The sequence below is a fragment of the Engraulis encrasicolus genome, chromosome 2 (genome assembly GCF_034702125.1).
Source record: "Engraulis encrasicolus isolate BLACKSEA-1 chromosome 2, IST_EnEncr_1.0, whole genome shotgun sequence".
Taxonomy (NCBI): domain Eukaryota; kingdom Metazoa; phylum Chordata; class Actinopteri; order Clupeiformes; family Engraulidae; genus Engraulis; species Engraulis encrasicolus.
In genome coordinates this window covers 33,086,554-33,113,516 of record NC_085858.1, presented here as the reverse complement: position 1 = coordinate 33,113,516, position 26,963 = coordinate 33,086,554, and the positions used below count along the sequence as shown (strand labels likewise).

Genomic DNA, 26,963 nt, shown 5'->3' with positions numbered 1-26,963 from the left:
CAGCCATTTTGGCAGGCCGGCCCCTGTCAAGACGTATTTGCAGGACATTTGTTGCCTGAGTGATGGTATAATGTGTCTCGTCCAACTACGCAGTTAAATAAAGTAAATAGCATAAATAAATCAAGCCTATTCTCGTAAACTTTTTTCCTTTGATCATATCTTAGCGAGACGATGGAACCTCCTCCACAGCAGAACGAAATTTAGGGTTACATTTTTATGTGTATGTTATATGTTATTATATGCATATGTTATTATACCATATGTATATCCTTGTAGCAATACTGATGATGACATGACTTAAAGTGGTGGACAGTATCAAAGACTCTCCTGTTGTTGCTGATGCTAGCCCTTGCCGGTTCCCACAGGCTTCTAAACATAGGCAGAGCATGTGTGTTTCTCTGTGCATCGATTAACATATTTGTGTAGTACGTCTGTGTCTATTCAGTAGGTTACCGTGTGTCTGTCTGTCTGTCTGTCTGTCTGTCTGTCTGTCTGTCTGTCTGTCTGTCTGTCTGTCTGTCTGTCTGTCTCTCTCTCTCTCTCTCTCTCTCTCTCTCTCTCTCTCTCTCTCTCTCTCTCTCTCTCTCTCTCTGTGCGCCTGTGCTTGTGCCCCAAGTGGTGTGAGATTTGTACGCACAGGTGTTTGTGTGTGTGTGTGTGTGTGTGTGTGTGTGTGTGTGTGTGTGTGTGTGTGTGTGTGTGTGTGTGTGTGTGCGTGCGTGCGTGCGTGCGTGCGTGCGTGCATGCATGCGTGTGTGTGTGCACGCATGCTGTGTGTGAGACTTTAAAGGGACTTGTAAATATACAGTATGTAATTACTACATTGTAATATATTTATGTATGTATAATAAATAGCCATCATGTTCTGCCTTTATTTAGATTAAGCATCTTGACCTGGACCCCAACCTGTACCGCATTGGCCAGAGTAAGATGTTCTTCCGCACGGGGGTGCTGGCCCAGCTGGAGGAGGAGAGAGACTTGAAGCTCACCGTGGTCATCATAGCCTTTCAGGCCCAGGCACGAGGCTTCCTGGCCCGGAAGTGAGTCGAGTAGAGAGAGTAGAATATAATTTATTAATCCAGAGGGAAATTAAGGTGTACAGTAGCATACATACATGAATACAGAAACATAGACATTGCACACATCATTGCACATACTGTTTATTCACCATACAGCACACCCTTACATACATTTAGCCAAAATTAGATCTCTCTGACGCACGCACGCACTCACGCATGTACGCATGCACGCACGCATGCACGCATGCACGCACGCATGCACGCACGCATGTGAGTTGAGGTGTATAGTTTGGAAGGTTTTGGGGCTTTTTATGTCTTTATTTGGATTGGACAGATGGTGAAAGTGACAGGAAATGAGAGGTAGAGAAAGGATGAAGGATGATGAAATGACCTCTGGTGGGAATTCAACCCTGTTCCCGCTCCAACCCTGGTGTATGGTATGGCGCCTTCGCCAATTGAGTTTATTTTTAAAGTGGGCAATGTGCAATCATGACATTAATCTTCATTAAAAAGATTTCATCATATCCAGTTTTAGTACAAATGTTAGTTTCCACCTGTAGCCCCTTGGTAGGTAGATGGATATAAAATATAGCGTGGCGGCTCACCAAAAAGTCAATATTACAGGGTACAGAAAGGTAGGAGAATGACATATGAGACACCAAATAAACTAAATTGCACACTAACATATTTGTAGACTCTATCCACAAAGACAAGTTCCCTTACACAGTACTGCATACATGGGTTTCCCATTCGTAAACACCCCCGGCTACGCACCGCTGGCTGCACACACTTCAACCTCTGATTGTTGGAAACTGCTGTCACTCAAAAAACGAGCTCGCTTGGTTTGCTGCTTAGCATCTTGCCCCTCCCCACAGCGCGAATGTAAACGGGAAACCTATGTACATGATGATGGGAGAAAGAGAAACACCACATTAAAGAGTCATACATGCATGTCTCAATAAGGTTCCTACAATCAAAGTTTATTTAGGGCGAAGACACGTCTGTAATTGTACCTTTAAAGGTATTTGAAAAGTATTGACCTTGTATGCAAAAGTTCAAAGATCCATGCACAGCTTCTAGGTGCTGGTCAGCATAGGAAGTAATCAATATTTAAAAAAGAAAGACGTCTACCACACACTTGTTTGACTTTTTGATCTTTTAATCAGAGTGGACAGCGCATTTTGCCTCTGTGCATCATCCGGTTCGCTTAGGCATTACCGGTACCTGAGATCAGTCAGGTGTAGCTATTAAGTCAAGTCAACTAGGTTTTATTGTCAATTTCTTTACATGCACTGGTCATACAAAGAATTTGAAATTACATTTCTTGCTTTCCCATACAGACATAGACTAATCTAGGTAAGGACATAGACAGTATAGACATAGACAGTACTTATACATGGACTTAAGACAGTATGGACATAGACAGTGCTCATACAGACATTTAAAGTGCAAGACTGGACAACAGAAGACTTGTAGAGGACATACATTAAGAGGTTATTGTTGTGCTTTTGTGCTTTTCTTAAAAAGTCCTTTATAGCGTTCTGACATAGTAAAAAATAAATATTAAAAAGGTCTGTCAAGTACAGCAGCAGCATATGTGTGTGTGTGTGTGTGTGTGTGTGTGTGTGTGTGTGTGTGTGTGTGTGTGTGTGTGTGTGTGTGTGTGTGTGTGTGTGTGTGTGTGTGTGTGTGTGTTTAGTGCAGGTAGAAGGTGCGGTGTGCGTCTGTGTGTGTGTTCTTATGTCTGTGTGTGTGTGTGTGTGTGTGTGTGTGTGTTTAGTGCAGGTAGAAGGTGCGGTGTGCGTCTGTGTGTGTGTTCTTATGTGTGTGTGTGTGTGTGTGTGTGTGTGTGTGTGTGTGTGTGTGTGTGTGTGTGTGTGTGTGTGTGTGTGTGTGTGTGTGTGTGTGTGTGTGTGTGTGTGTGTGTGTGTGTGTGTGTCAGTGTGTGTATGTTTGGGTTTAGTGCAGAAAGTGCAGTGTGCTTGTGTGTGTGTGTGTGTGTGTGTGTGTGTGTGTGTGTGTGTGTGTGTGTGTGTGTGTGTGTGTGTGTGTGTGTGTGTGTGTGTGTGTGTGTGTGTGTGTGTGTGTGTGTCAGTGTGTGTATGTTTGGGTTTTGTGCAGAAAGTGCTGTGTGCTTGTGTGTGTGTGTGTGTGTGTGTGTGTGTGTGTGTTGTGTGTGTGTGTGTGTGTGTGTGTGTGTGTGTGTGTGTGTGTGTGTGTGTGTGTGTGTGTGTTTTGTGTGTGTGTGTGTGTGCGCTCGCATGTTTTGAGTTAGGGCAGGTTGAAAGTTCAGTCACAAATATAGTAGGGCAGGTGGAATGTTCAGTCGCAGATATGGTGGTGGGGGATGATGGGTGGTGGGGGCTGGAGGGTTGTCAGTGGCCTTGCTGGGCTGGAGGCTGACAGTGGAGGGAGAGTGGTTGAGTGTTCAGTATCTTGATCACTTGGTGCATTGTGTGCTGTCGCCAGCCTGTGGTACGGGAACGGAGGCGCCTGTACCTCTTTCCAGAGGGCAGGAGGCTGAACAGTTTGTGTGCAGGGTGGCTTGTGTCTTTGATGATCATCAGTGCTTTTCGGGTGAGGCGTGTGGTGTAAATGTCCTGCAGGGAGGGGAGTGGTACTCCAATGATCTTCTTCGCTGTGTTCACAACACGCTGGAGTGTCTTCCTGTTTTTCTCCGTGCAGCTTCCTCCCCACACTGTGATGCAGTTGGACACGACGCTCTCTATGGTTCCTCTGTAGAATGTTGTCATGATGGAGGGTGTAGCACTTGCCTTCTTTAGTTTGCGCAGGAAGTAGAGACGCTGATGGGCCTTCTTCGCCAGTGATGTAGTGTTGGTGGTCCAAGAGAGGTCGTCGCTGATGTGCACTCCAAGGAACTTGGTGCTGCTCACTCTCTCCACAGCATCGCCGTCGATGGTCAGTGGTGGCAGTTGTTTTTGGACCCTTTGAAAGTTGACAACAATCTTGTTTACATTCAGCAGGAGGTTGTTGTCTTTGCACCATCTGGCCAGCAGGTCTACTTCTTCTCTGTAGTGAGTCTCATCGCCCTTGGTGATGAGGCCCACCAGTGTTGTATCATCCGCAAACTTCACTAGATGGTTAGTGCTGTGGGTCGTTGTGCAGTCGTGTGTCAGCAGCGTGAACAGCAGGGGGCTGAGAACACAACCTTGCGGAGCCCCCGTGCTCAGGGTCAGGGTGCTTGATGTGTTATTCCCTACCCGTACTGCTTGTGGTCTTTGCATCAGGAAGTCCAGCAGCCAGTTGCAGAGGGAGGTGCTGAAACCTAGTTTGTCCAGTTTTCTGATGAGTTGTTGTGGTATTATGGTATTGAATGCTGAACTGAAGTCAATGAACAGCATTCTCACATATGAGTCTTTATTGTCCAAGTGGGTGAGGCTGATGGAGGGCAGAGCAGATTGCATCCTCCGTGGATCGCTTGGCTCGGTATGCGAACTGGTAGGGGTCCAGGGTGGGGGGTAGGGTGGCTTTGATGTGTGACAGGACTAGCCGTTCGAAGCACTTCATGATTATGGGCGTCAGTGCTACAGGACGGTAGTCATTGAAGCATGATGGTGATGATTTCTTCAGCACAGGTATGATGGTAGCAGCTTTGTGATGGGATGACTGCTTGCTCCAGAGAGATGTTAAAGATGTCTGTGAAGACATCCTTCAGCTCTTCTGCACAATCCTTCAACACTCGGCCAGGTATGTTGTCTGGGCCAGCTGCTTTGCGTGGGTTGATGGTGGCCAGTGTCCTCTTCACACTGGCAGAGGACAGGTAAAGGGGTTGATCATGGGGGGGAGGGGGAGTTTTCTGTGGGTGAGTGTCATTTTGTGCTTCAAAGCGGGCAAAGAAACTGTTCAGGTCGTTTAGCAGAGAGGTGTTGTTGTCACAGCTCCGTGGTGCAGGCTTATAGTCCGTGATGGCCTGTATGCCCTGCCACAGGCTCTGTGCATCTCTGCTGTCTTTGAAGTGTGTTGTTATTTTGTCCGAGTATTCCTTTTTTGCTTTCCTGATGCCCTGGGACAGGTTTGCCCTTGCTGTTTTTAGGCCAGCTACGTCTCCTGCTCTGAAGGCTTTGTCTCTGGCCCTCAGCAGTCGGTGAACGTCTCCTGTGAACCATGGCTTCTGGTTGGCCCTGGTGGTGATGTGTTTTATTTCTGTAACATCATCGATGCATTTTGTGATGTAGGAGGTCACAGTGTCTGTATACTCCTCAATGTCAATGTGATTGCTGTGGGTGGCAGTTGTCTTGAAAATGTCCCAGTCTGTGGTTTCAAAGCAGTCTTGTAGTCGTGGGATGGCCCCCTCTGGCCATTTTCTCACCTCCTTCTGAACTGGTTTGGTGAGTTTTGCCCTTTGTCTGTAAGCTGGCAGTAGCAGAATCGTTATGTGGTCTGATGTTCCAATGTGGGGGATGGGCTTTGCCTTGTATGCTCCCTTCTGATTTGAGTAAACAAGGTCCAGGGTGTTTTGTTGTCTTGTTGGGAAGTTGACATGTTGATGAAATTTTGGAAGTACTGTTTTGAGATTTCCATGGTTGAAATCTCCCAGGACCACTGTGAAGGCATCTGGGTGTGCATCTTGTTGTTCACTGATGCCCCGATGCAGCTCGTTCAGTGCCTCGCTTCTGACGCTGTTGTTGTTGCTGGGTGCGAGGTACACAGCGACTAATATGATAGCGGATATTTCTCTGGGTAAATAGAAGGGTCGGCACTTGATGATCATGAACTCCACTAGTGGAGAGCAGTGCCTCTGTACTACCGTAGCATTATTGCACCAAGCATCATGTGTGTAGACACATATTCCTCCCCCTCGTTTTTTCTCTGCAAGGGCTCTGTCCGCTCGGTGGCACGTTAGTTGTTCCAGTTGTAAAGCCGAGTCGGGTATGCCGTCGTTCAGCCATGATTCTGTGAACACCGACACGCAGCAGTTCCTCACGGTTTTGTTCGCTGATCTTAGTAGCCGTATGTCATCCATCTTATTGTCCAGAGATAACCGTGTATCTTTCTATGTTCTTCCTCCTCAGGGCCTACAGTAAGAGACAGCAGCAGCTCACGGCCATGAAGGTTCTCCAGAGGAACTGTGCCGTGTACCTCGTCCTCCGCAACTGGCAATGGTGGAGGCTCTTCACTAAGGTCCGCGCCTTTAGGCATTTAATCTGTCTGTCAGTCAGTCAGTCAGTCTTGTCGTGACCATATCATTGGATAGCAGGAGAACCAAATAATAATAATAATAATAATAATAATAATAATAATAATAATAATAATAATAATGACAATAATTATAATAATGATTTTCTATAGAGTTTTTCTAGACACTCAAAGACACTCTATAAATATACATTTATCAGAAACAACCAAGTCCTTTAAACATAATTTCCATTTTTCCTCATTTCTTTCCATCATACCAACAACATAGATGTCATGGTGACCACATTTCTTTGTGACTGTGGGTAATTTTGCACCTGTTTTTTTCCTCACCTCAGGTGAAGCCATTGCTGCAGGTGACCCGTCAGGACGAGGAGATGTCACAGAAGGAGGAGGAGCTTGCGAAGGCCAAGGAGGTGGCCCAGAAGTCTGAAGCCCTGCTGAAGGACATCAAGCAGAAACATGACAAGGTGGGGGATAACTAGCCTGGGAACTCCCATACTGCTGTTAGTTCTACACAATCGTTCCGATCTGAAAGACAATCTCACTTGTGATTAGGTCTGGTGGTAACCAGGCAAGGCGATAACGGAGAAGTATTGCCATTCTTTATTGTTTTCAGAAGATGTTCTAGTCAAAATAGGCACACATTGGCTACGTTTACATGAGACATTTAATTCCGAAGCAACTCTATAATTCTGAATAAAGGTGAATTCCGCTTTGAAGACGTCATTTAAACACTTCACAATTCGGAATTAAATGAAAGATCAAAGTAAACGCGACAGCACTATTTGATTCGGAATTATTCATTTGGAATTAAAAACGTCATGTAAACGTAGCCATTCTGTATTGCTTTCTGAAGATGCTCTTGTCATAATAGGCACACATTGACGTGTATGCGCGCGCACACACACACACACAGTCACGCACATAAATATGCACTCACACACACACACACACACAAACACACACATATGCACACTCACGCACACACACACGCACACGCACACGCACACGCACACGCACACGCACACACACACACACACACACACACACACACATTATACACACATGCACACATGCATGCATGCACACACACACACACACACACACACACACACACACACACACACACACACACACACACACACACACACACACACACACACACACACACACACACACACACACACACACACACAATCTCATGCACTTCTTTGCTGTGTCAGCTGGTGGAGGAGAGGACTCAGCTGGAAGCGCGGCTGCAGGCGGAGACGGATTTGTACGCGGAGGCGGAGGAGATGCGCGTGCGGCTGGAGACCAAGAAGCAGGAGCTGGAGGAGGTGCTGCAGGACATGGAGACCCGTCTGGAGGAGGAGGAGGAGAGGAGCATCGCCCTGCAGCAGGACAAGAAGAACATGGAGCAGCAACTGCAGGTCACACTACTCATAATGTATACAAGATGACCAGGGAGCAGAAACTACAGGTTACACTACACATAATGTATACAAGAACAACAGGGAGCAACAACTGCAGGTTACATTACTCAGTCATATTATACTGCATACAAGACAACCAGAGAGCAACAACTACAGGTCACACTACTCATAATGTATACAATAATATAGTACAATAAGAACAGGGAGCAGCAACTACAGGTTACACTACTCATAATGTACATATAAGAAGAACATGGAGCAGCAACTACAGGTCACACTACTCATAATATATACAATACAAGAAGAACAGGGAGCAGCAACTACAGGTTACACTACTCATAATATATACAAGACGACCAGGGAGCAGCAACTACAGGTTACACTACTCATAACATTTTGTACAACTACAGGTTACACTACTCATAATATAGTAGTAGAAGTAGTACTGGGCCCTGCCGTGGCCTGACGGTAGGACACTAGGTTGCTGCTCCGTTGCTTGATTTACGGCCCTGGTCATTTGCCGAATCTTCCCTGTCTCTCTCTCCCCACTCATTTCCTGTCTCTTCTCCACTGTCCTGTCAAAAGTAAAGGCAAAAAGCCCTAAAAATATGTATATATTTAAAAATGGTAGTGTGTCATAGGAGTAGTAATAGTAGTAAGAGATACTAGGAGGAGTGCAGTAGGACAAAAGGAACATATAGAAACAATTACAGGTTCATAATAATAAATACATCAACATCATTATAATCATATCCACCACACTACTATAGGAAAAGTTACTGTACAATAGTAGTAGAGACACAAAGGAGGGAGAGAGCAGCATCACCCTGCAACAGGAGCAGAAGAGCATGCAACAGCAAGTACAGGATAATACTTGCCTGGCCGCGCCAAAAACCCCTCCAGCAAAGCTGTGCCCCCGGGAGCAAATTCATTTTGCGGCCACTAGGGGCGTCTAGATTTCTAGGCTAGGATAATACTGTATTATTAATAGTGCATTGTAGTAGTAGTTGTGTGTAGTAGTAGTGGGAGAGGAGGTGGAGGAGTGCAACAACTACAGGTTCATAATACATCAGCATCATCATTATTAACCCATTTTGTCCTAAGCCCTTTTTGGGAAATGGTGCCCTCTTCCTATTAAATCCTAAATATCTCAGCCTCCGAAGCACATACAAACATGAAATGAGTTACATTTAAAAGCCAAGACCCTCCCCTTGCATTGTAGTGTGTTCTTTCAGCTCTATCATAACCACATAGTTAATAAAACAGCTAAAATCTCAAAATCCTGACACAATGGGTTAATCACCACCACTACTATAGGAAAAGTTACTGTGTAACAGTGCTAGAGATACTAGGAGGGTGAGCGCAGCATCGCACTGCAGAGCAGAAGAATATGAGAGCACTTTCCCCTTTTTTTCTCTCCCACTCGAGTCCTGTCCCACTCTTCACTGTCCTGTCTAAACAAAGTTGGACCCCCCCCACCCCAAAATAAATAAATCAATGAATAAATCAATCAATAAATAAATCAATCAATAAATAAATAAAGTAAAATGAATCCACATAATAAACATAAAAAAGTTACCATGTAGTAGAAAGAGAGACACTAAAGAGGAACAGCTCCCCTTGAGATTGATAACACAAATGAAGCCGTTGTGTTGTGTAGGACGTGGAGAAGCGCTTGGCCGAGGAGGAGGATGCCAAGCAGAAGCTGCAGCTTGAGAAGGTCTCTGCAGACGGGAAGATCAAGAAGCTGGAGGACGACATCTGTGTCATGGAGGACCAGAACAACAAGCTGCTGAAGGTTAGTGCAAAACCAAAACTATTTCAGTCGAAATACGTAGGCGTTAATCCGTTAAAATTCTTTTTAAAACTTTTTTCTCCAAAATCATAGTGCCTCAGGGTGCGCAGGGGTGCAGCACGCTAAGCCCCCCACATATGAGCTTGGATGCCCAGGGCAGGGGTACCCAGGTTCGAATCCGGCCTTCGTCATTTCCCAACCCTACCGCATCTTTCACTTCCTGTCAGTCTTCACTATCCTGTCAGAATCGATAGTGCCTCGGATCCTTTCAGACTACCACTTTCAACAAGGAGCCTACTGATTGGGCCTTCACATTTGGTGGATAGTCAGAAACTAAGCACTGAAAAGCTTTCAGTCCTTTCTGATTTGCACCTGATTTTTCTTCATACAATTGACCCAATGCAGCACTCTCCTCTTCTTCTTTTAAAACCAAATCATTCCCGACACATTGAAAAGTCACTCTGACCGGGACGTGGTGCACACGCTCCATTAACTGTTCATCTGTTCTAGTTCACTAAGTGTACTAATGAAAGTCTGTTCATTGGTAGCAGAGTGCCACTGTCCTTATTTTGTGTAAGTACCGGTATATTGTATATTGTATATTGTATATTGCAACTGCACTTGTTGTTCTGTATATTTCCTGTGCACTTTGTATTTTCTTGTGATGTTGGTTATGATTATGTTCTCTTTTGAAAGTCGCTTTGGTTATAAAGCGTCTGCCAAATTCAATGTAATGTAATGTAATGTAATACTGTATTATTGTTTTATTTACAGGAAAAACAAATGATGGAAGAAAGGTTGGCTGATATCAGCTCCAACTTGGCTGAGGAAGAGGAGAAATCCAAGAACCTCACCAAGCTGAAAACTAAACACGAGTCCATGATATCTGATCTCGAAGGTTTGCTTATAATATCAATACATGTTACTAGAATGACTCAAATGTCACCAAAATGTTACTAAAATGACTAAAATGATCATTTGTATGAGATGTACAGAAGTCATTTAACACATTTACGCAGAGCCTATGTTATAACCTTACTGCCATTAATGTCATAGCAATGTTGAGTCTTTTTCGCAAAGAGTGAACAGGCCCGCCCATCTGCACAAAGAGGCTACATTGACTTAATGGTTTGAAGAGTCATGAAGCTGGTTCATTTACCCCCTGTGTTTCCAGTGCGCTTTAAGAAAGAGGAGAAAGCTCGACAGGACCTGGAGAAGGCCAAGCACAAGCTGCAGGGAGAGTACGGTGACCTCCAGGACCAGCTGGCGGAACTCCAGAACCAGATAGCAGAGCTGCGGGCCCAGCTGGCAGCCAGGGAGGAGGAGCTGCAGGGGGTAGTGGCACGGTAATGCCATCACTTGTAGACTTGCTTGGGCACAATCCCTGGTGCTGGACAAAAAAGTAACGCTTTGTGGAAAAAATGTTTGTGCACTCCTTTGGATTTTTTCTTCTTTTCTGGCAACAGTGAATGAATAAAAATAAAAAAATAACTTAAAGAAGAAAAAATCCAAAGGAATGTGCAAACTTTTTTTTCCACAAAACGGTAATGGCTTCAGTCATATCAAAGATGCATACATGTGTTGTATGGTTCTGCAACCTCCCTGTCTCCGAGACAAATTTCTCCTTTCTGGAGACCAATAAAGAAACCTAACCTAACCTAACCTGCAATATCTGCAATAAAGTATTAACAGCTAAATTAATAGTTTTAAGAAAGCTCAATAATTAGTGTAGTGGCAGGGTAAATAACATTAGTCACAACGAAGATGGCACATCCCCAATGAAGCATTAATAGAACAATATACAGTATAGTTTTAAAGGATAACTTCAGTCAATTTCAACATGCAGTTATAATGCTCACACTACCCTGGCTGGACTTGTCAGTACCTGAGGTTTTTTTTCTTCTTCAGCCTTTTCCGAGATCCTGGTCATTGTAATGGGGGCAGAGATTTGTTTACATTAAAAAAACATTTTTTTAAATGTATTCCCAAAAACATCCAAAAGGTTATACAACATCAGCAGACAACTAGCAAACAGCGGTACCTTTTGGGAAAATATTTGGAGTAGGCCCATGTTCATTCATGTAAACAAACGCTGCCCCCATTAGAATAGCTCGGAAAGGGCTGAGCCGAAAAATGTGCCATCACCGGGTACTGACAAGTCAAGGGTAGCGTGAGCAACACAACAGCATATTGAAATTGGTCCTTTAAGACGCTGACAAAGGCTTAGGCAGAAACGTCTGTCTGTCATGCTAACCCACTGAAAATAAAATACATGTACAAGAATCACGTCCGAAAGTGCAGCTTTTTTACAAAATAGGAACGTTGCTGTTGCTGTGTAAAAAACAATTAGGAGTTGAGGGAACTCTCTGGAAAAAAATACTGTGGCAGGGTAAATTACATCAGTCACAACAAAGATGCCACATCCACGATGAGGGATTAACAGCATAACATAGACTGTAGCTAATAAACTGTATCTAGATGTCCTTCTTAAATGTAGTGTCCTTTCTTCTGTTTCTGACTTTGCATTGTGATGGAAAAACATGAACTGTTTGATGGGTTAAATGCTCACAGCCATGAATGATGAAGATGGCATGTCCAAAATCACACAACAAGGTAGTCTGCCAGCAGTGGTGGACAAAGTAGAAGTAAAAGTACTTTCGTGGTGTAATTACAACAGTACCACATGATATTACATAGCTGTTACACCGTTTACTCCATTTTACCTACCTATTGAGATAGACTTTGTTATTACTGAAAAACAATAAAACCTAACAAGGACCCACTACAAACTCAACCCAACCTGTGCCGAATCAGCTTATCGTAAGACAAGTGCATTGGTCTACGTTTTACTCTGATAAGTTACCTGTGTTGGAAAGAAACTGTTTCTTTTTTAACTTTTAATTTAATTTGTCCACCACTGTCTGCCAGTGTCTAAATGGGCCTTTTGTCTCTTCCGTATGGGCCCTCAGACTGGAGGCCGAGTCTACCCAGAAGGCCAACGCCCTGAAGAAGATCCGCGAGCTGGAGGGCCTGATCTCGGAGCTCCAGGAGGACCTGGAGGCGGAGCGCAGCAACCGGGAGAAGGTGGAGAAGGCCAAGAGGGACCTGGGGGAGGAACTGGAGGCCCTCCGGACCGAGCTGGAGGACAGCCTGGACACCACCGCCGCACAGCAGGAACTCAGGTGTGCACTCAGCGTGTGTGTGTGTGTGTGTTTGTTTGTGTGTGTGTGTACGCGCGCGTGTGTGTGTGTGTGTGTGTGTGTGTGTGTGTGTGTGTGTGTGTGTGTGTGTGTGTGTGTGTGTGTGTGTGTGTGTGCGCGCCTGTGCGTGTGTGCGCGCCTGTGCGTGTTTGTGTGTGTGTGTGTGTGTGCTGAGTCCAACGGGGCTCAGGTCAGCAACAGGGAGGCCTAGATACCACTGCCGCACAGCAGGAACTCAGGTCCGCACTCAGTGTGCGTGTGCGTGTGCGTGTGCGTGTGCTGAGTCCAACAGGGCTCAGGTCAGCCACAGGGAAGTGTTACAGGGCCACTGGTAATTGAAGCTGAGGGCAGATTTCATTTGTGAAATCAATAAATCAGCAAATTCACTTGATGGGCTTAATTCCTTGTTGCATAGAATTTTAACCTCTAACAAACCAACACTAACCAGCTTGGTCATACCAATATCTAAGTATTAGTGTGTCCCAAACCTTCTTCATTTTGAAGTTATGTTAAGTTTAATGTAACACGCCACACTACGCATTGCTGCAGTACGCACAGTAGTACACACAGTAAGTGTGTGTGTGTGTGTGTGTGTGTGTGTGTGTGTGTGTGTGTGTGTGTGTGTGTGTGTGTGTGTGTGTGTGTGTGTGCGCGCGAATGTTTGGGCTGTGTGTAGAGCCAAGCGTGAGCAGGAGGTGGCGATGCTGAAGAAGGCCATGGAGGAGGAGGGCCGTCACCACGAGTCCCAAGTGCAGGACATGAAGCTCAAGCACAGCCAGGCGCTGGAGGCCCTCAGCGAACAACTGGAGCAGACCAAACGGGTACGGAGGAGACATACTGTATTGGCTATATACTGAAGATTTAGTATTATAGTAGCCTGGTATGACCATCCCATAATAAGTATTATTACCAGGTCATACTAGGCTAGTGTTATAGTATATAGTTTATCAGAAGCACAGCCAGGCTCTGGAGGCCCTCAGCGAACAGCTGGAGCAGACCAAACGGGAGGAGGAGACATGCAGTATATACAGTATATACTATGTAGTATTATAGTATATACACTGTAGTTGTTGTTTTTTTAAGATATGTTTTGATTTGGTTGAAAGTTGAAACCCACCACTGGCAAGGTAGATACCGTTGAAGGCCTCTAATGATATGACAACCCTGACTTTCCTCTGTGAGTGAATCTACTTTAAAAATATATGGCTAAAAGGCTAAAATATGGATGTTATTTTCTAACCTTCGCAATTGTCAATGAAAAAGTTGAAAGATACATATCATTCTATATATAGAGATGTAAATACTTTATCAGATACTCCAAATTAATGATGCATTCATCTCTTGTTGTCCTCCTCCACAGGTGAAGGCTAACCTGGAGAAGGCCAAGCAGACCCTGGAGAAGGAGTCAGCTGACCTGAGCTCAGAGCTGCACTCGCTGGGCAACGCCAAGCAGGACGTGGAGCACAAGAAGAAGAAGGTGGAGAGCCCACTATTTTCCCAGACAAGAAATGAACCCTAGTCATTCGTATTTTGTGCACTAACTTTGTCGTATTTGCATACTCTGCAATTCCCCTTAGATGTATATATTCTTGCTGTACTTTGCATTGCTTGTATTGCTTGTATGTTGCAATACTCTGTATTTTCCCCACACTCTTTATTTTGGCGTATATATTTTGCCGCGTCTATTGTAAGTCACTTTGGATATAAGTGTCTTAAATATAATGTGATGTGATGTGATGTCAAAGGTGGAGAGCCAGCTCTCTGACTTGCAGTCCCGCTTCAGCGACTCCGAGAGACAGAAGAGTGAACTTGGGGACCGTGTCTCCAAACTAACGGTGAGTGGCGATGATGATGAGTACTCAAGACAGGTAGACCAGTTACTCAGTGGAGGTGAAGTCACCTGTGTTGGAAGGAAACGGTCACGGTGATAGGGTTTCTACTTCTTTTTTTTTGTGATCAACTTTTTATTGTTTTTATGGGGGGAGGGGGGGGAGGGTTAGACGGTTACATTCATAACAAGCTCTGGTGCATATACAGTAGTCATATAGTCCCTTCAGTCCATATAATCCTTTGAGACCATCATTTCAGTCCAAGGGTCTGCAAGGGTATTTACACGGAAAAAAAGACAAAAAGAAATTAAAAGCACTCAGCTAAGAAGAGGAAAGAAGAAGAATAGGAAAGAAGGGTTTCTACTTCTGAATTGGGTTCTGACACCTCTGATGATGGTTCCATTAGCCGGTGCTTGAAAACCACTCCACCCCGTGTCACTTCATGTCCCTACACTGACTCCAAACCCTTCTTGTTTGGGGTGACTCTTTTGGTTTTGACCAGCTAGGTTGAAAAACCTTGATGCTGTAAGACAGACATTAGTGTTGATTAGTGCTGAAAAAAAGAAAAGAAAAAACACTTACCCTTCTTTGCATCTGCACTTGTGTATACTTCCTGTGCACTTTGTATCTGCTAGTGATGCTGGCTATGATTATGTCCTCGTTTGTTAGTCGCTTTGGATATAAAGCGTCTGCCAAATGTAATGTAATTTAATGCTGAAATGTGCTGTAGTTCAAGACTAAATACATCAGTACATTTTCAAAATTGCCTTTTACTATGAACTACAAAAATCTGTCTGAGATGTTTTTTTGTCATCATCTTTCCATTGCTGTCTTCATAGATGGAGGTGGACAATACCACTGCTCTGTTGAACGAGGTTGAAGGCAAGAACATTAAACTGGGGAAAGACGTGTCCAGTCTGTCCTCCCAACTACAAGATGCCCAGGTACTCCTGTGGAACAGCTACACCACTCATAAACAATACGCCATTTCACAAAGTCACTGATGTTGCCAAAGAAGTGATGTGTGCGCAAAATAGTTGAGACATAAAGTTTTTTAGTGGGTGATGATATTTGTTTAACATTAAGCCTATTCTCCAAGCATTTGGAACATTGCTGCTGTACATTTTGACTCATGTCTTATGTCATGTTCTCAGCACACAGCAGAGTCATGTAAGTGCGCACAACAATGTCTTTAGATTGAAGATGTCAATGCCCTTGTCAGATGTCAATGCACTTGCACTTGTCAGATATCAATGTTAGTGACGTAGATCCAGATGGCATTATAGTGGTCAATGATATTAAATGAAAATTAAGTCAGATATTTACAACATTGTTGCCCTGCTGTTGCATTGACTCATATCTTGTGTCTTGTTTTTCGGCCTACAGGAGATGCTGTCTGAGGAGACTCGGGCGAAGCTGAACGTGTCGACGCGCCTGAGGCAGACGGAGGACGACCGCAACAGCCTCCTAGAGCAGCTGGAGGAGGAGACGGAGGCCAAGAGGAACATGGAGAGGCAGCTCTCCAGCCTCAACATGCAGGTCAGGAAACCTCACCATCCAGGAGATGTGTTAAGACAGTCTTTCTCAACCTTTTTTGAACAAACTTCCCCTTGACCACATCCTACCAACGCCCCCCTTACTGTAGTAAATAAAATAGACTAAACCCCTCCAAAGGCGACCTGCAACTTGCCTGGCTCCTGGCCGACCTGTGTAATTCTGCGTAACTTGGTTAGCTCCATTACTAGGTCTGGGAGAGCAGGCGTTGGCTCCACCTTCAAAAGGCATGGCTTTATCCATCATTCTGCCCATCCTCGCCACCTACAAATTCCTTAAAAAATTCTGTTAAACTCTAGAGTCAACATAGTCTATAATCGGTCCTGTGACTCCTCAATGCGAGCTGCCATTGATATTGAAGCAATAAATGCGCCGTCATTTATTATAGTGGTAAGAGCCCCAGTTTAGTACCCTGAAGGCCCGGTTTGGGCTCCCAGCTGGATTCCACTTCACAACACATATTGACATCATTGGCTTTATGCTGGTTATTATATACTGGTTTATTCTTGGAAAGCAGCATATGCCCTTTACCCTCATCAGATAATCAAAGCAGTTTCCACCTCATACAAAGTTATCCTCCAGACTATACTTAATGAATTATGTTTATTAACACCTATTAAAATCGCACCTGTTTGTACCGTAGTTGTCTGACACCAAGAAGAAGCTGGACGAGGTGTGCGGCAACCTGGAGTTCATGGAGGAGAGTAAGAAGCGTCTCCAGAGGGACCTGGAGGCGGCCAGCAGCGAGTACGAGGAGAAGGAGGCCGCCTACGACAAGCTGGACAAGGCCAAGAACCGGCTGCAGCAGGACCTGGAGGACCTGCTCATAGATCTGGACAACCAGAGGCAGCTGGTCTCCAACATGGAGAAGAAGCAGAGGAAGTTTGACCAGGTGCCGGCTACTTTTTATATAAACTCTACTGTACATCGTACAGGCCGTGCGGCAGCCTCAAGGGCTGGTGTGTAAATGTGGGAATGTGTGTGTGCATGTGTATGTGTGTGCTTTCTCACATGAACCTAAGACAACTGGTGCCTGAGAATGTGTATTTGTATGTGTATTTTGAAAGCGCTTTGAGCCAACTTCTTAGTTGTGATATTGCATTATATGAATACATGTTGTATTTTATTGTATTGTATTGTATCGCATGGGTACGCTGTGGCACCCCCCCATTTGTGCTTGCATGCCCATTGGGACCTAGGTTCGAGTCCGGCTTGGATCATGTCCCAACCCTGCCCCATCCGCAACACTCAACTGGAGGGGTGTCACGGCTTGAAGAGTTGCATTTTTAAACTTGCAAAAATGTACTTGTAGTATTTGTTTAATTTTCACCATCTGGTTTAAACAGTTCGACAGTTTCAACAGTTTGAAATCTAGAAATAACACTTCATTGCTTGCAGGCTTCATCCTTGCAAAAATGTTTGTTGATGTGCTCCTATAAATCATGAAAAAAAATCAACTGTATTTCTCCCAGGTAGAGATTGTTGATAGAAATGTATTCAAAAACACTGTCCTATAAATGCAGCAAACCCAGGTAGTCCGCCACCGACATGTCTCTATCTAATCCCGTCTCCCTGGCTGCCTCCTCTTGCCCAGCTCCTGGCTGAGGAGAAGACCATTTCCTGCAAGAACGCTGAGGAGCGTGACCGTGCAGAGGCGGAGGCGCGGGAGAAGGAGACCAAGGCCCTGATGCTGGCCCGCAGCCTGGAGGAGACGCAGAACTCCCTCAGGGAGCTGGAGAGGGTCAACAAGGGCCTCAAGGTGGAGATGGAGGACCTGGTCAACTCCAAGGACGACGTCGGCAAATATGTGAGTTTATAGTCATCTGTTGTTCCAATTATGGATTAATACATTAAAGCATTAATATTAATTAACTATTGTAATAGATATTCATGGCACATGTATACAGTCACAGACACACCGTATATACAACATTTAAGCAGTCAATTTACTGTGTGACAGCACCTATTTATCGTCTAAATTTATGACCCAATAAGACAAGCATAATAACCACCTCTAGTGGGCTTTAATAGCCTGTCCTCATAGCTGAGCTGAGGCAAAAATGACGGAAAGCAAATGATGAATTACCCTCTAATGACTGCCTGATGGCCATGTCTGCCATATTGTGTTATCGTCAGGTGCATGAGCTAGAAAACGTCAAGCAAACGCGGCACTGAGGCCTCTACCAAAACCAAATAATGTTGTGATGACTGTTAATTTAACTTCCTGATGGCCATGTTTTTTGCATCATCTCATGTGGTCCTGCTATCAGGTGCATGAGCTGGAGAAGGCCAAGCGCACGCTGGACTGAGGCCCCTATCAAGACCAAATAATGTGACCATCTGATGGCCATGCCTATTGACTGATCTCTTCTGTAGATTCAGATTCAGATTCAGATGACTTTATTAGTCCCATCAGAAGGGCAATTCAGATTGCGGTCCCAGTCTCCATCAGTCAATGAATAAATAGTATAAATAAAAAGTTAAGAAAATTAAATACAAAACAAAAAACAATAAATAAATAAGAAAACAAAAGACATACACATTTTAACACATACATTCAAACACCCTGTCCTGTCAGTGATGAGCAGCCCTCAGTAAATTAAATGTTCAGTAGTGAACTCTATCCCTACAACCTTGTTTAATAATCTAATGGTTGTAGGGATGAAAGATCCAGAGTAACGTTTTGTTTTTGTCCTGACAGAATAATAGCGCCTCCCAGAGGGCATTAATGAAAATTCACCACCTAAAACATGGTCAGGCTGACTAATGATACTTTTAGCCTTTTGGACTGCCTGTTTGTTAAACAGAGCACTCAGACTATTTAGCTGTGTTCCAATAATCTTTGATGCCGTGTTAACAATACTGCTGAGACTGTTCTTGTCTTTGACTGAAAGGCTATTGAACCAGTATAAAAAAGAGAAAGTTAAGAGACTCTCAATAAAAGACTGATAAAAGTTACGTAAATGTAACATGTCATGCGTAAATGTAACATGTCATGCTGTCCTGATAGGTGCATGAGCTGGAGAAGGCCAAGCACATGCTGGACTAAGGCCCCTATCAAGACCAAATACAGTACGTAATGTCTGATGATCATCTGATGGCCATGTCTTCTGTAACATGTCATGTTGTCCTACCAGGTGCATGAGCTGGAGAAGGCCAAGCGCACACTGGAGGGCCACGTGGACGAGATGCGTACTCACATGGAGGAGATGGAGGACGAGCTGCAGTCGGCAGAGGACGCCAAGCTGCGGCTGGAGGTCAACATGCAGGCCCTCAGGAACCAGTTCGAGAGAGACCTGCAGGGCCGCGACGAGATGGAGGAGGAGAAGAAGAGGCAGCTGATCAAGCAGGTGCTCTGATTTTACATCTGCTGATGGTGCTGATTGGGCAGTTTTGCTTCTTAACCTGTTGAAACACGCCGTTATAAATTTGCTGTTACCAGAATGGCAATGACCAAGTCATAGTGCATTACTAACGGCCCTGTGTAATGTCATAGTAGTGTAGTACTATAGCAGTTAACTTTTCAGTGATATTACAGCATGCCACAGGAGGTACGGCGCGCATTAAGGGGCTACCTGCAATTCTAAATGGTTGGCCAAATTTAGAAGTTGTTACTTTAAATGGATTGCACACACTTGTGCTTATTTCAGGGTACATGTTTTACATTTATACCATGCAATATCACAAGTAAACATTGTGTGCATAATATTGTCTTTATAGTGACAAAACTACACTTATTTTTTTGGCATTACACTTGATGATTAACATCGATTATAGACATTTTACCGATGCACATGCAGTTTAATCAATTCAATAATGTGTTTCATAATTTGTTTGTTTGCATTGAAAATGAGTACTGGTAGGTGTAGTCTCTATCTCCCCACTCGCTTCCTGTCACCACCTTTACTGTCATATCATAAATAAAGTCAAAAAGACCCCAAAAATATCTTTAAAAAAGAAAATGAGTAGTTGACTCATCTGTAATGTGGGCTTTGTTTCAACCCCCCCAGGTGCGTGAGCTGGAGGGGGAGCTGGAGGAGGAGCGTAAGCAGAGGAGCTCCCTGGCGTCCACCAAGAAGAAGCTGGAGGGAGACGTGAGGGACGTGGAGGAGCAGCTGGACTCCTCCTGCAGGGGGCGAGAGGAGGCCCTCAAACAGCTGCGCAAGCTACAGGTGAAGCATCTAAACTGAAGCATTCAGAAAATCATAGTACCTATATTTATATCATATGATATATTATACTTGATATACTGAATATATGTGTCAGTATTGGCCCAATAGAGCCTGTAGTGTAAGTCTTCATCATATATACTAAGTGAATGAGTTGTCACTAATGACCTGAATGAATTTGAGTGTCTCTTGGACAAAGAAAACAGATTATGTTAGCTACACGTACATACTGTACATGAGAGGGATATTGAAAGTTTGTGCATAGAGTAGAACTTTTTCTTGTTGACTATGGATGAGACATTTCTGCCCGACCCAGTTGTTCTGTACAGTACTAGTGATGCTGAATGTCCGTGTCTTCACTTCACAGGGCCAGGTGAAGGACATCCAGAGGGAGCTGGAGGATGCCCGAGCTGCCCAGAAGGAGGCGCTGAACAACGCCAAGGACACGGAGAGAAGGGCCAAGGCCATGGAGACAGACTTCATGCAGCTACAGGAGGTAATGGAACATCTCTAAGGCAAACCTGCTTGTGTAACCCATTGATGCCTGAAGCACCTGCAGAAATGGTTGCTAAATGCCTAGGAAATGGTACTTTCTGCTTACAAAAACCTAAATGAGCCCGTTTATATGCGCATCCATAAACCATTTATGATCAGGTTTTTGGAGTTACCGGTTTATTCCAGCGCTCATGTAAACTGAATAAACAGTTTTCATAATCGGTTTATTGCCGTTATCGGTTTATGAGAAATCCGATTTGCACTTGTAGGTTTTTGGCTAATAAACTGATTTCTGAAGACATGTATCCAGCATAATCAGGTTATTATCAGGTTATTGACATTCTAGAAGGATAAGTAGCCAATCACAAGCCTTAACTTCTAGCTCCGTGTCACAGACTTTAGTGAAACAACAGGCATATAAACAGCAATAAACTATTATCTCCAATAACCTGTTTATTCCAATAACCCGATTATTGCGGCCATATAAACGGGCTCAATGTCTCAGCCTCTGAAGCAGATAAAAACATGAGATCAGTTGCATTTAATTGGTAAGACACTCATCATGCATTACAAGGTGTTAATTTAGCTCAACATGCCAACATTTTTAATGAAATATCTAAAATCTCATGAGCTTGAATGTTGCGTCATGCAGCTCCAGGCGCCAGGGTCAATGTTGCGCAACGCAACATCCAGCATCAATGGGTTAAAGATTGGGCCTTTCCGTACATGTATCAAGAGGGGCAATTACTGTTAAGTTAACAAATAGACTACATACTTAATATAGCATAGACTAGTAACTATGTTAAATTGACAAATAGTACATGACTATGTTCCTTGTCAGTAACACAGGAAAAAAACATGTATAATTCTAAAACCTGTACAACAAAAACTATTTAATTATACAAAAATTTGCTGATGACACTGTAGTGGTGGGACTGATCAATAATAACGATGAACAGGCATATATAAATGAAGTTTCTAACATCTCACAATGGTGCCAGCACAACAACCTGGCACTAAACGTAAGCAAGACTAAGGAAATGGTGGTGGACTTTCGGAAAAAGAGGGGAAACTACACTCCACTTTCCATCTGTAAACAAGATGAGGGTAGAGTGCTTTAAATACCTTGGTGTTCACATCACAAATGACTTAACATGGACAAACAACACACACAACATCATTAAGAAATCCAGGCAGAGACTGTACTTTCTGCGCCTGTTGAAAAAGTTCAAAGTTTCCACACCCATCCTAAAAGCCTTTTACTCCTCAGCAGTGGAGAGCATCTTAACAGGGTCCATCATCACCTGGTACGGAAACGCCACAGTGCGTGAACAGAAAGAACTACAAAGGATAGTGCGCTCTGCTGAGCGCTGTATTCGTCAACCTCTGCCTGCCGTGAAAGACATATACACAAAGAGAGTGCTATCTAGGGCCCATAACATTCTCAAAGACCAGTCACACCCAGGATATGGACTATTTAAAAAACTGAGATCTGGAAGGCGACTGTGCTGTCACAGAGCTAGAACTGAAAGACTGAGAAAGAGCTTTTTTCCTCATGCCATTTGCTTACTGAATTCCTCCTAATTACTTTGATTGAACACACACACACACACACACACACACACACACACACACACACACACACACACACACACACACACACACACACACACACACACACACACACACACACACACACACACACACACACACACACACACACACACACACACACACACACCTTTCATTTTTATTTTTATTTTATTTCTTCTTCACCCTTCTTCTGCACACTTGTTTTGCAACGGCCATGCATTTCATTACAAGTGACACGAAAGTGTCTCTATGTACATGACAAATAAATATCCTTGAATCCTTGAATCCTTGAATCCTTGAAAAAGCCACTGTCACAACCTCCACTTCTAGGTCTTTATCGTTGGCCATTGCTGTGCCATAATGAGAAATCATATCCAGTGCTTAGCGGTGAAACAGATTAGGTGTAACCCGAGTGTTGTGTGACGTGTCGTGCAGGAGCTGGCTGCCACTGAGAGGGCTCGCAAGCAGGCAGAGACCGAGAGAGACGAGATGGCTGATGATATGACCAATAACTGCGGCAGGTAAGTGGCCAGATGATCTCATGTCAGCAATAGTAGACAAATATCCTGCACACCGTCCATTACACTTGCATTTGTATTGCTCACAATGCCTCTGACATTCAGACCATCACCAGGTCAGCTTACCTGGAGAAGTTTACTCACCTGAAGCAGGTCTGAACGCCTGAAACGTGATCAATAAAAATACAAGCGTACTAGATGGTGTGTAGTATATTTGTCTACTACATTGAGCCACTGGTGACATCAAAGGCAACATGTGCAAAAGTATCCTGTGGTGATGTCATGTAAGTAATGAAACCTGCTGATGCAAAGAGAGCAGAGGCTGCTGCTGGGAACTCCCACAGAGCCAAGCAGGAAACCGCACTGAGCAAAGGTTTCATTTTTATTCTGTGAAGTTGTCAACCAGAGGAAATAATCAGGTAAAAGATATAAAATAACAACATGATCTCCAAAAAATCTGTGCTCCTGGACACGGATGTTAAGGACACAAAATCCGTGTCCAGGAGCACGGATTTTGCCAAAATTCCGTGCTCCTGGACACGGAATTGTTTTCCGTGCTCCTGGACACGGAATTGTTTGAAGTGCTTTCTATAGGCTATTTCCACAGTCTTGTGTTTTCTCAGGATTTTTCTAATTTCAAATATTTTGTCTCAAAAATGTTTTTTCTTACTGACAGGTTAGGGTTAGGGATTGTTTTGGTCTGGGCACAGCTAGTTTTCTTTCATTCAGTATATCAGTTTGATAGCCTAGCAACCAACTGGAAAAGGTATTTCTCAAAAATATGTCTTTAATGACAGGTTAAGGTTAGGGAATGTTTTGGTCAGGGCACAATTTAAATTGCTATAGCATTATTTTGTTTAGGATTAGCATTTGGTATGTATTTTCTAATGATAGAGTTAACACAGTGCTGTGGTAATAGCCTATAGAAAGCACTTCCGTGTGCCCATCACGGAAAACAATTCCGTGTCCAGGAGCACGGAAAACAATTCCGTGTCCAGGAGCACGGAAAACAATTCCGTGTCCAGGAGCACGGAATTTTGGCAAAATCCGTGCTCCTGGACACGGATTTCGTGTCCTTAACATCCGTGTCCAGGAGCACGGAATTTTTGGAGATCAGGCTGAAAATAAGGATCATTAATTGACTTGTAATATATTTACAGACAAAGGCTGTTTCATCAGGTTCACATTTGATGCACAAATGACATGAATAATAGTAGACGCAGTCAAACACTGTTTTACTAAGTCAGTCATATCTGTTCTGCATCACTTCATTCAGTAGGCCTATGATTAGTATGGGGAATTGTATTAATCTATTTTCACTTCCTCATTGGTATGACAAAGTAGGAACACATAGTGTAAGTTTGCATTGAGACACAAGTCAAAAGTCAAGACAAATATTTCTATAGAGAAGTCTACCAAATGTAAAGTGAATAGTCGATTAAGTGCTCTAATAACAAACATGCATATTACAAAAACAGTGAAGATGATTGTCTCTTCCTAACAAGTATGGAAGTATGGCTCGGTTGTCTTGCTGACAATTCGGAAACCTCCCGCACACTGACCAATTCGCTGTTTTCATTAATACATGACGTTAAATTTACCTGCTGAAGGTCTAGGACCGAAATGTTGTGTATTAAAGAAAACGGCGAAATGGTCAGTATACGGGTGTTTTTCATTATTGTCTGATGAGTGACCCATAGGCCATCTCCCACACACTGACCAGCTGAGGTGTGGGGGGAAAAAAACACAAGTTCTCGGTTGTCTTACAGAAGTGATACCCGATTTTTGGCCTACTTGTATGATGCCTGATGGTGTTTGCAGGTCTCTGAACAGTGAGGATAAGCGCCGCTTGGATGCCAAGATCGCCAGCCTGGAGGAGGAGCTGGAAGAGGAGCAGGGCAACATTGAGAGCCTCAACGACAAGCTCAGACGCAGCATGCTGCAGGTCAGAGACCCTGCACTGTCATAATCATATTACATTACATTACATTACAATATATTACAATACATTACATTACATTACATTATATTACCATTGAGAGCCTCAACGACAAGCTCAGCCGCTGCATGCTGCAGGTCAGCGACCCTGCACTGTCCGTATTATATTATATTACATTACATCACAATACATTATATTACATTAAAATGCATTCTATTACATTACAATATACGTATTACATTACATTACATTACATTATAATACCATCGAGAGCCTCAACGACAAGCTCAGACGCAGCATGCTGCAGGTCAGAGGAACTCTGCTGTCTTCTGTACATTACATCACATTAGATTTAGCAGGTGTTTTTATTCAAAGGGATTTACAATGTGGGGCATAATCATACTCAAAGCAACATACAATGTGTGAAATAATACAGAGTACACAGGCATAATGGTTATGCAGATGATTAGGTTAGACGACAATCTGCAGTATACTGATGAAGAGGAAGGGGAAAATAAGTCGTTTTATAGTAGAGTAGCTGATAACATTGCATGACCTCACATTTGTTGTTGACAATTCAAGCATTTAACAGGAAAATGTGCGTTTCACACTTCTATCCAAAGCCGCTAACAACGTTTCAAATCATTCTAATCAGCAATACCAGTGACTGCAACACTAATACACATTCAGAGACCATTGAAGTCCCCTAGGCCCACCATCACTTGAGACTGACAGACTACTTAATGTCTTCTTACCAGATCCATCTGTAATCAATAACAGATTACTGGCATGTGTCTTTTTAAGTAAACATTGTGGCAATCAATACACACTGATATGAGGTTAGCCATTAGTTCCTCCAAACCATTGCTGCTAAATCAATCAATCATATGCAAGGACAGAACAGAGGCGAGTTAAAGGGGAAAGAAAATACCTGTGAATGATACACATTGTTATTAGGTTATATGGCCCTTAGCCATTCACTTCCACCTTGCCACAAAAAACACTTTTTCCGTTTCCTTTCAACACAGGTGACTGAACAGCTGGCCCACTTAATATGATCTGTGCTCAATACGATCAGCTGATTCAGAGCTTGTTGGATCAAGTTTATGACAGGGAGGTTTTTACTTTCTGAACGCAGGATTGACACCTCTGCATAAAACCATAGACCAGTGATTCTCAAACTGTGGGCAAGGTATTCCAAGTGGGCTGTGAAATTATTTTCTACAAATCTAAATAATATTTTTGTGTACTTTGCTGTAGATTAATTTGAGTTTTATTGTTTATTGGGTTAGAGATGGGCCCCGAACATTTGTGAACATTTCAAGTGGGCCCCAAGTTAGAAAAGGTTGGGAACCCCTGCCATAGACAGTAAAAGAATAAAATATTTTACAGAAAAAAACACAACAGTATGAACACAACAGTATTTATGTCAATGCATAACCACCTGACGGATGGATCAGCTGACCACCGAGCTCTAGCAAACAAGACCACTAATGAATAGTACACATTGGTATTGGCATAGCCTTTCATTTCCCCCTAGCCGTAGTTAGTTTGGGATTTTCTCACACACCTCAGCTGGCAGGTGCACACGATATGGTCCATGGCTCATCAGACAATATGAAAAAAATCCCACACGCTGAACATTTCGCTTTAGTATGTTGTGTATTAAAGAAAACAGTGAAATTGTCAGCCCCTTGCCTTGGTTGAAACTTTTTTGAAGAAAATGTTTAGGTTTAAGTATGTACAGTGGAAGTACATATTACTACATGTTGATACATGAAGATACACTAAAAAAAAAACATATGCAGGGCCCTGCCTAACGGTAGGGCGCTGGGTTACTACGCCAGTGACCTGCCTTCGGTTCTGGCCCGGGTCACTCTGGCCCCCACTCTCTCTCTCCCACTCGCTTCCTGTCACCTCTCATACTGTCTTATCGAAATAGAGGCAAAATAAAAAAATAAAAATAAAAAACATATTCAGGGTAACCAATTCATATGACTAACATTTATGTCCGACCATAACCTCCCGCCAGGTGGATCAGCTGACGACGGAGCTGCAGGGGGAGCGCTCCATCTCCCAGCGCAGCGAGAACGCTCGGCTGCAGATGGAGCGGCAGAACAAGGAGCTGCGCGGCAAGCTGCAGGAGGTCGAGGCCCAGGTCAGGTCCAAGTTCAAGGGCTCGCTGTCCTCCATGGAGGCCAAGATGATGCAGATGGAGGAACAGCTGGACCTGGAGAGCAGGTGAGGTTATGAGCTGCAGTG

General features: G+C 43.7%; 1 protein-coding gene across 1 annotated transcript in view; it reads left to right on the top strand.

The window, feature by feature from the left end:
* myh11b (myosin, heavy chain 11b, smooth muscle) overlaps positions 1-26,963 on the top strand; it is a 49,525-nt gene that overhangs the window by 17,560 nt on the left and 5,002 nt on the right. The window contains exons 18-38 of the mRNA XM_063186904.1: positions 880-1,040; positions 6,053-6,161; positions 6,512-6,643; positions 7,400-7,606; positions 9,270-9,407; positions 10,179-10,302; positions 10,579-10,750; positions 12,374-12,586; positions 13,281-13,425; positions 13,965-14,081; positions 14,350-14,439; positions 15,273-15,377; positions 15,820-15,972; positions 16,631-16,879; positions 17,582-17,794; positions 19,125-19,337; positions 19,998-20,159; positions 20,524-20,652; positions 22,680-22,765; positions 24,584-24,707; positions 26,734-26,942. Coding sequence (XP_063042974.1) covers positions 880-1,040; positions 6,053-6,161; positions 6,512-6,643; positions 7,400-7,606; positions 9,270-9,407; positions 10,179-10,302; positions 10,579-10,750; positions 12,374-12,586; positions 13,281-13,425; positions 13,965-14,081; positions 14,350-14,439; positions 15,273-15,377; positions 15,820-15,972; positions 16,631-16,879; positions 17,582-17,794; positions 19,125-19,337; positions 19,998-20,159; positions 20,524-20,652; positions 22,680-22,765; positions 24,584-24,707; positions 26,734-26,942 — 3,251 coding nt within the window. The remainder of the gene's footprint in view (positions 1-879; positions 1,041-6,052; positions 6,162-6,511; positions 6,644-7,399; positions 7,607-9,269; positions 9,408-10,178; positions 10,303-10,578; positions 10,751-12,373; positions 12,587-13,280; positions 13,426-13,964; positions 14,082-14,349; positions 14,440-15,272; positions 15,378-15,819; positions 15,973-16,630; positions 16,880-17,581; positions 17,795-19,124; positions 19,338-19,997; positions 20,160-20,523; positions 20,653-22,679; positions 22,766-24,583; positions 24,708-26,733; positions 26,943-26,963) is intronic.